Genomic DNA, 16,391 nt, shown 5'->3' on the forward strand with positions numbered 1-16,391 from the left:
TGAACTGACTGGGACTGTCGATGATTCATAAGTTTGAAGGCAATTGGTTCCAGGCAGAGGGGCCGGCGGCGGCAAAAGCACGATCTCCAAATCTAGTGTTTGGGGAGCGCCGGATTTCGACAAGTTTTCCTCTTCCTGAATCAAATAGGATGAACATCACAAGTAAAAATGAAGATAGGGATTTAAAATCACTGTGGCGTTAACGTTGTGTTATTTTGATCTATGTAACACCAAAATTGAACAGTATACATCATTGAGTTTATGGCACAAGTCGGTAACAACATTAGACTAGTGAGATATTGCACTTCAAAGGTTAAAAGCTCATCGCAAATCAATATTTAAATAAAACCACAAGTTGAATATTATAAAATATAATTTTTTGTATTTATAATTTGCGAAATATTTTTATTTATTTTTTGAACAAAGACTATTTGATGCCATTTATGAAGAAATCTAATTTTTATTTGTCAACTTGTGCCAGAAACCCAATGATATATTTATTAATCAACATTAATCCTCCCTCTTGTCTATGTCCACATAATGGCCAATTAATCACATTATATACCCCCCCACCTGTCATTGCCCCCTTTTCAGTGTTGAAAGATATAACCTAAAAGCGTGGTGCAGAAGATTGGAGATCTAATGCGTAATTCACACGAGGACAGGACAATACTGCCTTGTCCCAGCTTCGGACCTATTGTCCTAGCGTGAACAGAAATTTGGAGGATAGGAAAATGGACCAAGAGATTGTTCTAGAGATAGATGGCAGGCTATCTCCACAGGACAATGGCTTACCCCGACCACCGCACGTGTCGTCATGTATCTATTTTCATGGTTTTGCACTTGAACTATGGTTGAATTGTTGTATTGTTTCGCTGTCCAGTCCTGCACGGTCGAGGCTGTTTACGGAGCTGGGACAGGATAGTATTTTCCTCGTTTGAACTCTGCTTAAAGCACATCTATTCCATTATAAATCATAAGGAATTCAATTGAAGACGTAAATGGATGAAGGTGTTATGTTTTAAATTGTGAAAAATGTACTTTTTTACATAGATGAAGATTTTATGTTCGACCCATTCACATAAAGCCAACTAAAGTGCTTCTTTATTTTAATTATAAACTAAATAAAAAAACATTAGTGTAATTAAATTATATTTTGCCTTACCTAAACTATGTTCAAGTATTCTTTTTATATAAATAATTTTATGCATAAAATAATAAATAGTAACAAAATGTCATATGAACAGCTAACAAAATCTATAGAAATTGTATGTCCATAAAAACAAATATTTGATTGTTTTTTTTTTAAAGAATCATACAAATATTTAGAATGAGGAACTTCAGCCCTACGGGAAATTAGATACAAAAAATGTTCTCTTTCGCGGGGTAAAAATTAGAGCATTAAATTGTACAGCAAAGTTTCTTGAAAATGTACGGAAAAATAATGAAAAATATTTTAATAAAAAAGCACTACTTTGAATGATGTCACTGGTTCATATGAATCATATGATCATATGATATATTCATATGATCTGAGAGCTATGGAAGATTTCCAGTCTGCTTGTCGCTTCTGGACCAATGGGAAGAACTGAATGAGAATAAGTGGAAATGAACCTCTGACGTCACACGCGGAGTTATTTCCGAAATACAAAACTTTGGAAAAATCGTAGCGCTGATAATACTATATATAAAAATTTGAAAAAATTTTTTTGGCTAAGTTTAATAGTCTATTGACAAATAATAAAAAAACCACTGAACTTCCTCATTGTAAAATTATAAGTCGGGAATTATTTGAAGATTGAATTAGCTAAAATTAACACCGATACACAGAAGAAGTTTCGCAAGCCTCGGGCAAGGTTTTCTGATGTAGTGAGTATAATAAGGAGCCTATTTATAAATCACGACTTTAAATATTTCTATTTGCTTTGACTGGAGCACAAAATCTGTTTTTATTTTATTTAGGGAGGTATTATCCTAAATTAATGCTGCATTTATGTGATTACAATCAATACAGATATATGAAGGAAATCTTATTACTTCACCAAAATCTGACAAAAACGCCTGAGTTGTTAGTCTAACATGCATTATGAGTTATGAGTTAAATGAACTGTTTGCATGATCATTATATCCGGAATAGTACCATCTTTTAGAATGTCCCAGTCAAACTACTTCCAGTAAAAATCTAGTCTGCTGTATGTACTGTATAAAAAGCATAAAGAAAACTTTTTTTTTCGATTTGATCGCATTGAACATATTCAAAACTGGTTTTGAAGACAATTGGATTTTAAATACAATGTTACTTTTTTAAGTAGGACTGAGTCCGCTAATTTTCATAAAATTCAAAATCTCGCAACTCGGCGTATCGTGTTGGATATGAGCTTTCTCTATAAAATAGTTAATAACGTAATAGATAGCCCAGAAATTGTAAGAAGCATTTCATATTCAGTCCCTGTCCGTAGAACTCGTAATTCTGTACTCATCGACATTCCGAGCTCAGACTGATTATTTGAAAAAAACACTGAAGAATACAGACTACCTATGACAGTTTTAGTGAAATCGACATATTACACTGTAAATTATAGTTTTATCAGATCTGTTAAAGGCATTTTAAATTTATCTCCTGCTTAACTTTTAACTTTTACTTTTACATACATCTACTACCTGTATCTAATGAATTATGGTTGGTTGTGAATTGTTAGTAATAAATATAAATGTTCATGGAAGCAGAGAGGGGGGAAGAAAGTAGAGTTGGGACTATACCATGCCTTCTCCCTTTTATGTACTTTTTATTTAATTTTTATAATTCACATAAAATTATTTATGTTTAATACGGGTAGAAAAATATGATCAAGTGTTTTATACCTAGTTTCTAAGCATTGATGCAATCAAATTACAATATTACAGATTCTGACTGCTTTACAATATTCAGCCATAATGGACTTTTGTACCAAAATATATCTCTGAGTTATTTTTAAATATATCAACAACCAGTAACAGTTATCTAAGAATATTTAAAAGCCACTGTGAGAATGTAAATTACACAACAATTCATACAAATTTAATATTCATGTATTTATTCTTTTACAACCAAAATGGATACACATCTTGGTAAATGTGTGGTGCTACCTTGTAGACAGATTGAGACAACAAAAATGCAATTGTACAAGAAACTGCGCAAGATCATGTATCATTTTCTTACCCATGTAATAAGAGATTTACCATATACTCAAAAAAATTGTTTGGCTTTCAGTTTTAAAAAGTTATAGAAATTGTCGATTGGACACTCAAAGACCTGTTTACTCAGCTTTGTACCATCAAAATACTCTAATATCATCGTCAAACTATTGAATTTAAATAAAAATAATAAATTGAAGAAGCTGCATGATTTTACAATCTTATATTTATAAATGTGAAGGAAGATCTTATATATTTCTAATGTAGACAATAAATAAATGGATAGGGAAAATCACTGAAACAAATCAACTTACCACAAGAAAAAAATCTACAGCACATAGCGGTTCTTTACTTGAGATAAAATGAATGACTGAAATATATTATTTTAAACTTTTTTATTGGTTGTTTCAATACACAAACATTTTGAAAATTAAAAATACTAAAAATAATCACAGGTTAAGCTTCAGTAATTATAAAACTATGTATAAATTATTTTATTCTAATTTATAAGCAATCATTAAGATATACATTTTAAAATATGGTGTACAGTGCTTTCGGGTGTTTAATAATCCTATGTGTGTTAGTGCCTGTCAGTGAACCGAGTAAACATACAAATTTCGTTTGTGTTGTAGACACACTAGAATGATTCATTTATATGAACACACATATTATAGCAAAGGTTATTAAAGATTTGAATGGACTGTACTTTTGCATATTTAATTTTTACATTATATGTAAGTATACATATATAATATTATAGTAATTGTTATTTACAAACAGTAATTATTTTGCATTTTGTACGAAAAACTATACATATGTTTGACAGTCGATAAATTAAGCTGAGTAAAAAAACTGCAGGGATATAAAGGTACGAAATGAAAAGTCCTTATTTGTTATTAACATCAGAATTATTCTAGTATAGATGTACTAAATTTAATTCTACTCTAGCGTCAACTTATTATAATACATACACATAGACGCACCCTGAGCCCTCAAAATTATGACACTTAACTGATGCCCACTGCGTATTTAGTCGTTCTTTGAACGCCAGCCGGGTGTGATGTGAGCTTGACGTTTAGAATTGAAACCAAAACATCTGCTCGTGTCGTGAAGTGTAAAAAGGTATCCTCCCAGTTTTTGTAGTACATGCATTCTCTTCAAATGCAGCTGTGGTATAAATAAACAAACTCAGTAACTATGAGTATGTTTTCGTGTCGCTACTTTTTTCAATATTTTACTCTATAGAGTAAATAAGGCCCCTACAAAGAGCCCCCATAGGGCGCATCTATGTGCATTAATAGGTTGATGTAGTATAGATGTAAAAATATTTCGACTCTTAAATCTGGCAACAAAAATATCTAACATTTTAATTCTATTTCCGGTAGGCACATAATATATTCGTTAAGATTATATTTATATTATACAAGCATTTAATGAAAACAAACAACACACATTTAAAGTAAATATTTATGTAGTCATTGTTACTTAAATTATTTTTGACGTAACAATTATTTTGACAATGTTTACGCTTTATTATATAACGTAAGATATTTTTATCTTGCATGCAAAATTATCGGAAAGATTTTACATTTTTTTGAATTTCATTTTCCTTATTCAATAAAATACTTAGTGGTCCAATATCAAAAACACTAGCATTTGGTTCCCAGCGAGCTTACAGTAATTAAATGTGATTTTCACAAACCTGGATGTTCTGTACCGATTCTTAAAATCAAATTGTGTCATCCAAAGCCTGCTCTAGATGAATTTAAGAAAAAAAAAGAGTATCAAAATGTTTTTTTTAAGTTTAACGTCCCTCTACATTGTGTTAAAATATTAAAATAAATATTTTGGTTCGTCGCAAAACCAACTTCACATCATATGGAGTCATGATCGCCAAAAAATCGTAACTGACAGGAGCAAAATTTTTTCTTCTTAATTATTAAGGAATATTTGTACTTTGAGAATTCAGTTTTGTTCCTTGTTAATTGAGAGTAAAAAAAGTTCTCCTGTAGAATATTATTTTCGTCGGTTACGATGTTTTGACGATCATGCCTAGATGTGTTTACTGTGAAATGTATATTGTAAAACAATATTTTAGAGCGGATTTTGTAACGCTGCGTCTCAACAGACCTTGTAACTTGTTGTGGAACGGAAGAAATATAAATATATTTATATACTGTAGACCCAGCTACCTTTATACCAATGTAATGATGAGCAATCGTATATAATGATGCATCGATGCTTTCATGAAGAAATAACATCGCAGAAAAAATGTGTTTGAGGTATAGGCACACCAGCAAAGGCAGCTTGCCTACAATCTTTTGACATTCAAAATAGAATAAAACGATTAGAATGTATTGGAAACTGAAGGAAAATGATAGACTTAAACTACTGAATATCGATGGCCCCTAAGAAAAATATTATATTTGTCATTTTTATCTCGGAAGTTATCATTTGTTGACTCGTAATAATTTCAAATAATATAAAGAAAACTAATTTACTTTACTGCCATTATATAATAGTACTTTGCCGTTGAGAAATATGTATTAACCAATAAGAAACATGCTTATATTACTATATCTGATCTTACTGGTGTCAAATTCCGGAGGAGGTAATAAGCCGTAGCATGAGCCAATGAAAGCTTATACTGGAAGAAATCATATAAAAAATTGACCTTTTGAACATGTGTTACCATTATGGATAACGTCGGGGCCTGCAATGAACAGAAGAATAATTATATTGATTTTTGGATTACAAAATACACAAAATTACTAGTTTTAAAAAACACATTTTGAATAATCTGCATGGCATTAGTCTTCTGCATATATTTTATACGATCAATCAATTTCAAAATTTTAATTTACAAGAATTAATAACAAATGCTGTATTTTTTTTATCTGATACTTTTTTACATATTTAAAATAGCATAATTCTATGCCCACTCCTTAGTTAGAGCATATGGTGTCCACTTGGCGCCTCGATGCCCAAAATCCCTCGACTGTCAACCGAGTCATCGAAAGGGTCGAGAGTGGGGTTCGAGTCTTGGTCCTTTGATCCGTGAGTCCGCGACGCTCGTTGCGAAACCAAAACCGGATTTTTTCTGTGACTTACCGCTGTGGCCACAACCCGAATGAAGCCACTTTAGAACCACGGGACACAAATCTAACTTTGGAGGATGCACAGAAGCTGGCAGTTGACGGAGATGCCTGAAGACTCTTTGTGGACACCATATTTAAAATATAATATGCTATCAATCTCATTTCAGATGATTGAATTTTTATTCGGTATAGTTGAAATAGAAATTGTCATCAATTTTAATAAATAAGTGCTTTGTTAATAAATTCTTCAGGAAATATTAATCACGGCGTATACTAAAAATTTCAAAAGAAAATGTTTTGAAAAAACTTACTAAAAAATAAATACCTAATATGTTTTTACTGGCGCCTTTCCACCACAAAGACAATAAAGATTTTTTAATACTTTTACTAAGGACCATCGATATACAAGCAGAGTGTTTCCTTTAAGAGCGAAGTGCCTGTAGGCGTGACTGCATATCTTGCAGCTCTCCATCGGAATCTGCAACCTCTTCTTCTTCTTCTTTGCTGGTTGAGGCAGATGGACCTTCGGCGTCGGCTTGAGGGGGAGCAGGAGCCTCACCAAGTTTGCCCTTCGTAAGCTCCCAAAGAACCTTAAATTTAGAACACATTCATATATGCAAGATGGAAAAAATGTTTAGTTTAAAAAAATAATGATCAAAAAAAGAAATCTGTAAATCTTTCTGAACAATTCAGGAATATTTAGTTACTTATTGTAGAAACAAAAGACGAATGACACTTAAATCTACAATTTAGTGACTGGTTTCATCACTTTTATGACATCTTTGAGGCAGGTTTCTTTATTACAAGATCAAATCTATTTGTACAAAACCAATATGGAATTTAAAATTCTATAAAAGTAATTCAATTTTATTATTTTTTAAATGTAATTAAGTGTACCGAACCTTATATGGGAGCGAAGTATGGAATGAGGAACTTCAGCCCTATGGGAAATTGGATACAAAAGATGTTTTCTTGAGCGCAGTAAAAATGAGAGCATTAAATTAAATCGGGTTGTGGTCCCGTGGCTAGTGTTGCGGACTCACGGATCAAAGGTCCAAGGTTCGAACCCTACTCTACCCCAACTAGATTTCCATTTTCTGTAGTGAGTTATTTACAACTCGTTGAAAATGGCCAACAAAATTGAAATATTTGGGTAAATTATAAAAACGCTAATATTTCTTTTTTTTTAAAATAAAATAAAAAAATTATACAGCAAAATATCTTGAAAATGTAAAAAAAAATATTTCAATAAAAATAAACTACAGTAAAACCTTATTTTTACATTCCTCGATTTTACGTTTTCCCGCTTTTTACACCGAAATATTTAGGTCCCATTTTTTTCCACACTTATTCAAATATTGCCCGTGTTCATTAACGTGTTTTATAATTTTCATAACCCCGGTTTTACGTTGAATTTTTTTCATAACTCATTCGATTTGTCGAAAGACGAGCAGCGCAGTCGCGTGAATGGAGAATAAAATCAAGGTAAATAAAAAAGTGTGTAAATTATTGTCTCAAAACTAAATTCAAAGAAGTTGCAGTGTAATTGACCATTTTGTTTAAGTGTCTAATTTTGTCAATTTACCAAATAGTGACATGCAGTTGACGCATGTTTAGGAAGAATAAAGTCTTGACATCAATAAATTATTGAAAAAATACAAAACATTTTTAATTAAATCATTGGTAAATATGAATAATCCCCAATCATAATAGTTCTTACAATTTTTCTGCAGTATATATTTCCTCAGTTTTACACTTTTTTTTTGCTCCCTTGAAAAACGTAAAGCTGGGGTTTCACTGTACTTTGAACGACGTCATTAGTTTATTTAGAGAGTTGTGGAAGATTGACAGCTTACTTATCGTTTACAAACCAATCGGCAGAACTAACCGAGAAGAAGTGGAAGAGAACTAGAGACATCACACGCGGATTAATTTCAGAAATACAAAATCATCGCGCTGATAATACGATACATAAAAAATAATTTTTGACTAAGTTTAATAGTACATTAAAAAAATATAAAAACACCCAATGAACTTCCCCTCATTGGTGACAAAATCAATCAAGAAAGGAGTGCTGTGTTGGTTTGGACATGTAGAAGTGAGAATGGACAGTGAAAGAACAGTTAAAGGATTAACGATATAAATGTTGATGGATACAGAAAACGAGGAAGACTGAAAAGGCATGGCATGACCAAATTCAACAAATTCTTGAAGATGGACGTGTCAAAAATCTAAATAATAAGTTCAGTGGCTTTAAAAAAAGTTATTTGTTAACCCATTGCAACACAAAGCCGGCGAATCGCCGGCCAATGTCAATTTGTCACTGACTCACAAAGCCGGCGGTTCGCCGGTTTGTCTTTAAAGTGATTTTTATAACATTAAAACTGAATGACACTAACTTTATTCATAAAAACGACATAAATAAGCATATTTCGGTTACTGATTTAATAATAAAATGTAACAATCACAATTTATTTCACATTATTTATTACAAAATATAAATTTAGTCTTAATGTTATAGTAATAAAAAAACGTGTCAAAATTAAATAGAGTGTTGTAGGAACAAATTATGTCATCTTTATTAGTGGTGTAATGGGTTAATAGACAATTAAACTAAGCCATTTTTTTTAAAAATACTTTTATGTATCGTATTCTCATCGCTATGATTATTTTAAAGTTTTGTGATTTCAAAATTACTTACTATAATAATGTAATATTCAGTGAGTTGTCATGACTGGTGGGTTGTCTTCCCGGAAACCGAAAATTTATCCAACGCCGCAGTTGATTGATTGATTAGCAAGAACTTAGTTTAAAATAGTTCATTCGTATTATTTTTTTTGTACATTTTTGAAAAACTTCGCCATACAATTGCTCTAATTTTTACCGCTTGTAAGAAAACATTTTTTTTATCCAATTTCCCATAGAACTTAACTTCCTCATTGTCGTGCGTGCATGTGAAGATGGATAAAGAAAGAAGATGTATACAAAGACAGAGTGATATGGTGTTCTATACTTTTTTTCTATCTTCAACCCGAAACGGGAAACAGCATGATGGTATTTTTGTGTTAAAAATATCAGCCTCAAATATGTCGCGAAAGCAATGAAATCGACTGCGGGTTAGTTAAGATTTGTAAATGTAATGTTGTAACTGATCTTTTATTTATGTAATAAATTACAATGTACTTCTTCAATGCAAGAATTTTCACTAACGTCCTTGAATATTTAGAAATTGACCATTACCTTATCAACTTCACTTTGAGCTTCCTCCTCCATTTCCTCTTCATCCTCTAGTCCCTCCATAGTCTCATCTAACATCTCCTCGATGATACCGGCTTTCATCATCTCTTTGGACATCTCTCTCATGGTGTTGGCTACCTCGGGTAATCTGACTAGGGACTGCATAGCTTGCATTACCTATTTACAAAAAATAATATTAAAATTGAAATCATTGTACAATACTGGAATTCAATTATCTTGGGGTATCATCTTAACAGACCGATCTCTTATGAGAAATATCTCAACGAAGATGAAGGAATTATTCGGGAAAGTGAAAATATGTAATATACACGGTGTTTCAGCGCCAGACCATGAAACTTCAGGGTAACATTCCTGATGATGAACATTAAAAATAATGCCAGTATTTTTTTTCCAATAACTCTTCTTTTTTTTATAATCTCTAAATGGAGTAAATCCTTACTTTCTCAGACTAGCATTCCTTCCTCAGACCCCTAAACCTCCCCAACACAGTAATTTTCCTTGTCCGCGACTTTTTTTTAACTTAAAGATTTACTCCATTTTAAATTAATAAAAAAACACATTTTCTATAAAAAAAAAACATTTTAGAAAAAAAATTATTAGGATTTTTTTAACGTTCACCATTGGGAATTTTTCCCTGAAGTTTCGCGGTCTGGCCCTGAAACACCGTGTATACGTATGCAATAAAAAATGTACTAAGATGTAAACAAAAAATTGTAAATAAAATAAATAAACTTTACAACATAGATAGAAAACATTTTAGAAAAGGGAATAAGGATGTTACTTGGCTTATGACCGGTTATTGGCTAATTTAAGTGGCCAATTTACAAACTGTGTAACATTCACCATTCTACCTATGTTTATACATCCATATTTCTGCAACTCTTCCATCTATTGATTTTTGTGAAGTTGAAGAGCTGAAACCTTTGCTTTACTGAATTATTTCACCTACATACTAGGAAATTCCAGAGAATATTTTTTAAAAAAATGAACTTCTTCTTGGACCAATTGGTTTAATCAACAATATTTTTAGTTTGTCTAAATTTTTGTAGACAAGGACAAACTCAAAATATTGCCGATTAAATCAACTGGTACAAGAATGTAATATATTAATCTTTATAAGTCACGGGAGGTCTTAGTTTGATTCCCGACATGGTTAACATGAAATATTTATGAACCCGAAACCTCTTGTATGGTAAGCAAATACCAGACCACGAGGCAGACAATTTTTATATAACCCTTTTTTATAATAATTTTACCAAGAGCACTTTTGTTAAAAACAACACAAAAAAGCCAAAGGTAAAAACAAAAGTTTTTTGTAAATAACTTACCTCTGTTGACTTCGATAGGGCACCAGCTACTCTCAATGTCGCTACAAAAAAAAAAAAAAACAGTTTCAGTTTTAGTTTTAGTTTAGCTATACAAGCTTCCAGCAACTAAAAATACAACACTTTTTCTGGTTATATTTATTTATTTGTTTATTTATTTATTATATATATACGGGCCTAAGCCAATTACAACAGTTACATGAAGAAACATAAATGCAAGAAACTGAACAAAAAGAACATAAAACTATTTAGCAAAGACAAACAAGGGCAAATAAAAACAATATTAAATAAAAATTAAGTCAAACTTGGTTATTACGAGGAAGACGGGACCGATTGAATTAGCTCATTATAAGTATTACTCCTTATACCAGAGAAAGGTATTTGAAATCCAATCGCCATTGCATACTGACGCTATTAAAAAATATATATTATACGCTTCAACATATTTCGCGCGACGTTCTATTTGGCAATTAATTGCCACTTTTTCCCAAATTGAAACGTTTACATTTCAAGGGTAAGGTTTTAACTTATCTGACATCACCCACATGTAATGTTCATTATGCACTGACCATAGAATATTGAAAAAAACATGGTAAAAACCTCCGAAACAAGGATATCATTCATAAACTACAAAAGCAGTTGTAAACGGTAGTGAGATGCCGAGCCTATGCTTACTAAGTTCACAAAGCTTGGATTTTTTACAGGCAATTTAACTCATATGTGTGGTACTTTGTCAATGCTGTCTGCGAAAACACCAATTAGGTACTTAGACACTTACATAGTATCATTTTTGGTCTTAGGAAATATGACCACATTTTGATTATCGTAGGCAACTGAAATGGCTCAAAATTAGACTGCGGAGAGACTATCACTCCCTCTCACTTCTGTTAAATGTACTTCATAGTCCTAAAGCTCCTATATACCTGCGTGAAAAATTTCAACGCTATCAGTTCATGGTTTACCACTTCGTTCTAATTCTCAAGGCACTCTTTTAATACCCATCCACAATTCCTCTTTCTTCTCTAACTCATATAGTGTCCATGCGGCTCGACTGTGGAATCATCGCCCATCCACCATCAAAAATGTTACTACATTATCTATGTTTAAATCATGTCTGAAGAAAGACCTCCTTTCTCTTCATCTCTCCTCCATTCCTCTTTTCTGTTTTTTCCTTTTTCCCATTGAGTAATAGTTTTGATTTAGGGTAATTTATAAACAAATACGTTTATTTCTATTTTTATATATCTTTAGCTTTTTAATCTTTATTTTCTATTGAATATGTTCTGTAACTTGAATTATAAAAATAAAACTTTTACTTTATTGATTGGTTGGAAGAAATTGCCATTTGGCATTAAGCCTGCCAATGTACATATAACATTATGTACAAAAAGTTAAATAAATTTTTAAAATATCGATACCAACGCCCAGCAGCATCGGTAATAAATTAATCCCCCATTTGGACTTTTTAACTTAGGTTCTTATTTCGAAAATGATGTTTTTGAACAATTGAAGAGTTTTTCTTTAAAAACTCCCTTCCCTTGGTCGTCTTCATGCATTAGCGCCATCTCTGGACATTTGCTCTTACATCTTTACTACAATAATACCAAATAATATGGTGATATTGACTGTAAAAGTTTTATACATATATAAGACTTTGGTTCCATGGAGTTGGGACTTGTGTCTCAATAAATTTTTTATGAATAAAATAAATAAATATAGCTATTCATCGGCTTAGAACCGTGATCAGGTCCAGAAAATAGGTTGTATGTCGATCTGGTCGTAAGTCAGACATGCAATAGTTTCCTTATGGATACAATTACTTGTGCTGCGTAATTATTATGTAACAAAAATGAAATAACGTGAGAAGGTCATTTATCGGGTTTCTATATGTTTCTTTTTATATTATTTTGGGTTGGTCTGTGGTTGAATAATCATTACCTTACTTGGAAATCTCAATTTATTGCATTCAGCGCAGGCGAACAACTGATCGCGGATTGTGGTCATAAAGTCGAACAGTCGTAAGTCGCATAGGTCTTAAGTGGATGAATAGCAGTACAGATAAATAATACACACCCAATTGATTTTTCATCTGCAACTGTACAGAATTAAGGTGGGCTTTGCTGGTGTAGATTTTAGTAATGGCCTTCCGAGATCTGATGATTTCTTTAGCTAATATTGTGCACACCTGCTTATCATTCTTGGTAGCTGCTTCCTTAAGCGATCTTTTTATCTTATCTTCCTCTCTCTGGATGGCTGGAATATTTAACATATTTTATATATTACTTTTGTTTACACCACTTCAATGAGGAACTTCAGCCCTACAGGAAATTGGATACAAAAAATGTTTTCTTGTGCGCGGTAAAAATTAGAACATTAAATTATATCTACATAATATTTTAAATATCTGCCTTCTAATAATATACAAAATGATAAATCAAAGCGCTTATACACGCGTTTGTGTAATATTCATGTAAAAAAGTGAATTTGAACAGGAATGTTGCGTCTCATAAAACGAAATAATACGGACCAAAATGGACACCAAGTCATTGGAACAAAAGGCATAATAGTACTACACACGTGCGTTTCCAGAAACTATCTACCAACCAGCGGGCCACATGGCAACGATATCTACCTACTGTCTACAAAAGCTTCTCTTCGGACACCTATCTCCCTTTGTTAACCATGGAGTTGAAACAGTGTTTGATTTATTTCGTTTTTTATTGCTTACTTCTTGGCATGAACACTTGACCAATTTACTGCTATACTCTATTTTTTATAAATTTATTGATATTGTTTTAACTTTGCTGGAATTCCTCTCGTCCATACGCTTTGTAGCTGCACGATGATTGGTTATCTAGCTTTAATATATCAACTTTAAAATACCTAAATTTTGTAAACGGGGTCTAGAATTCCAATCGTCTATGCGCTTAGTAGCTGCAAGGCGTGTTGTAATCTTACTCCTTTTTATTATTCATATTATTATTTTTTTTTAATACACTAAATTTACTTGTCAATTTTTAAAATGTGTAAATAGGGGCTAAATTTCTAACTGTCTATGCGCTCTGTAGCTGCAAGACGTCCTATAATCTAGCTCCTATCTGTTATAATTTTTGATTGATCTTAATTGAAAACGAGGAACTAGAATCCCAACCGCCCATGCGCTCTGTAGCTGCAAGACGTACTGGGATATTTATTAATTGTACAGCGCCCTTGAGGAGATTTTCACGAAAATGGCGCTTTATAAATTATCCAACTATATATATATATATATATTTAAAATTTCTTAAAAATTTATGAAAATGATAAAAATAAATATTTTAATAAAAACGCACTACTTTGAATGATGTCACTGGTTCATATGAACCATCCAATTATATGAGAGCTTTGAAGGATATCCGTTTTGGTCACTGTAAATGAACCAATCGGAAGAACTGTCATAGAACAACCTCTGACGTCACACGCGGAGTTATTTCAGAAATACAAAACTTTAAAAAATCATAGCGCTGATAACACGATATATAAAAATAAAAACTTAAAATTTTTGGCTTAGTTTAATATTCTATTAACAAATAATAAAATGAAAAAAGACACTGAACTTCCTCATTCAAATATATCAGTTTCTAATCAAATGACCCATCTTCAGGTTAAGTAAAAACTGACTTAAAATTATATTTAAAAATATGTTTTTAAAATATGACAGAGAGATGAACGATACAAAAATAACAGTTTAAAAAACATATCGATATAATTTTATATTCAGTTATTTTTTCAAAAATGTGTTAATGCAGTACCCTATGCACCATCACGTGTAGATAAGATATTGTAGATTATGACTTTTTTTCAGTCAAGGTTAGAAACAGTTTTAAAAGAGAAAATATAAGTGAACAGTTAATAATTTGAGTTTTTTTAAATATTTTTATTTGTTATATTATGGTAAATTCAATTTTGATTCATATATTTTTACGTGTTCACAGTAGTTATTGCAATAATAGAAAAGATGTTTTTTGGAGAATATGTTGAGCAATTGTGATATGCATTTTAAGAAAAATCAATGATGCGTAAAAGAATCAAGGAGATATGATTATCTAAAGTTGGTCATAAAAATATGTAATAAAAAAGATTGTTTCTTTGAACGAATTTTATGCTGTATATTTGGCAATATATATTTGTCTGGTGTTATAGCTGACAATTGAAACAATACAAAATCACAATTGACTATTGTATTCAAAAGATTGAGTCACCTCTAATTTGGCGGTCGAGTTGGTTGCTCTCTTTCCTCAATTTGTGACACCATTCGTTTACCTGAAAGGTGGGGTTAATTTATTAATGTTTTGATAAATCGAGTCGACATTATTTGACAACATTGAGATAAAAATTTACCATATCCTTGGGATTTCTTTCTGGAGTTTTACCGAACAGGCCCATTGTGATTTTCTTCAAATCAATAAACAACTACGAACTAATTAGATATTAAAAATACCGTTTTCTGGTTATATTTTTGCCAGTGACAAACACAGATTTGGCGACAAATAGACAAATAATTTGACAGCGTCGGGTAGTATTGCCATGTGTTTTTCAGCCTTCAAAAATATATTCAAATTTTAAACATCATAGACGGACCCTACGCGCAATTTTCAAAGAGGATGTTGCATGTAAAATACTTTTTTTATTATTTTTCTTCGTTTTATCCTAAAAATCCCATTTCAATAAAACTGACTAATTAGATCGATTTCAATATATCTGAAATTGTGCTGTATTTAAATAATTGCCACTTTATTTTCAAGTTGGTCAAATTTTTAAATCATTAAAAAAGCACTCATAAACATACTTTTTAAAAGTCGGTATGATAAGGTAGAACAATCAATTATAAATAAAGCGATAAGTTGAAAAATAAATCCTTAATAAAATGCAATACCGACGTCTTGCTTATATATGCTAACATTGTATTTTTCAGGTGAATTAATAAATTATAAATAATTATATTAGAAGTTTAGAAAAAAATATTACGATTTATACGTAATTAGGAAAAAGATTTTAATACTCGTACATTAGGTAGAAATAAAAATGTTGTTTTTAAAATTCGATTTGAAAACTAAACTGTTCATTTTCTGTTTTTGCAAAATACATAGCATATTATAAATTTGAATGGTATATCTGTATTATATTTTTTGCTCAACACAGATCAATACGGATTATTTATATTATTATATAATTATAATATCTCATCATGGAAACGTTACATAATAAAAATATATCTCTTTATCTAGCATTTTAGTTATTATTTTTATGCAAATGATTTTTTTTGCAGTTGGAAATGTATTTAAACCTATTAGTTAACCTAATTTTAAATAAACCTATTGGTTAACCTAAGTTTTAACATGTAAACTTATTGACAATTATACCTATATGTTAATCATGTAAATGCTCTATAAAAACAAATGATGGTAACATATCTACATATATAGTTATGTGGACCAACCTCAGATTAATAATTCTTTTTTGGTTATTACTCTAAGAGTAACCAATTTTAAGTTTT

At 31.2% G+C, this 16,391-nt stretch overlaps 1 protein-coding gene across 1 annotated transcript; it reads right to left on the minus strand.

The window, feature by feature from the left end:
- Nucleotides 1–5,917: 5,917 nt before the first annotated feature.
- Vps24 (vacuolar protein sorting 24) lies at nt 5,918–15,408 on the minus strand. Its single transcript, XM_088239146.1, has 6 exons — nt 15,236–15,408; nt 15,097–15,157; nt 12,929–13,108; nt 10,859–10,899; nt 9,513–9,686; nt 5,918–6,862 (listed from the first exon to the last, which is right to left on the minus strand). Exons 1-6 carry the CDS (start codon nt 15,278–15,280, stop codon nt 6,695–6,697), a joined length of 669 nt encoding a protein of 222 aa, XP_088095272.1. The 5' UTR covers nt 15,281–15,408; the 3' UTR covers nt 5,918–6,694.
- Nucleotides 15,409–16,391: the final 983 nt, after the last annotated feature.

Source organism: Micrasema longulum, unplaced genomic scaffold (genome assembly GCF_059751315.1).
Source record: "Micrasema longulum isolate JH-2025_06_02 unplaced genomic scaffold, ASM5975131v1 h1tg002076l, whole genome shotgun sequence".
NCBI lineage: Eukaryota > Metazoa > Arthropoda > Insecta > Trichoptera > Brachycentridae > Micrasema > Micrasema longulum.

Excerpts from the sequence above, each read along its gene's own strand:
- Vps24 (XM_088239146.1), bottom strand. The coding sequence starts at position 15,280 with ATGGGCCTGTTCGGTAAAACTCCAGAAAGAAATCCCAAGGATATG. Across the intron at positions 13,109-15,096 it reads ACTCGACCGCCAAATTAGAG|CCATCCAGAGAGAGGAAGAT; the intron begins GTGACTCAATCT and ends TAAATATTCCAG. Across the intron at positions 10,900-12,928 it reads GCAGATGAAAAATCAATTGG|CGACATTGAGAGTAGCTGGT; the intron begins GTGTGTATTATT and ends TTTTTTTTGTAG.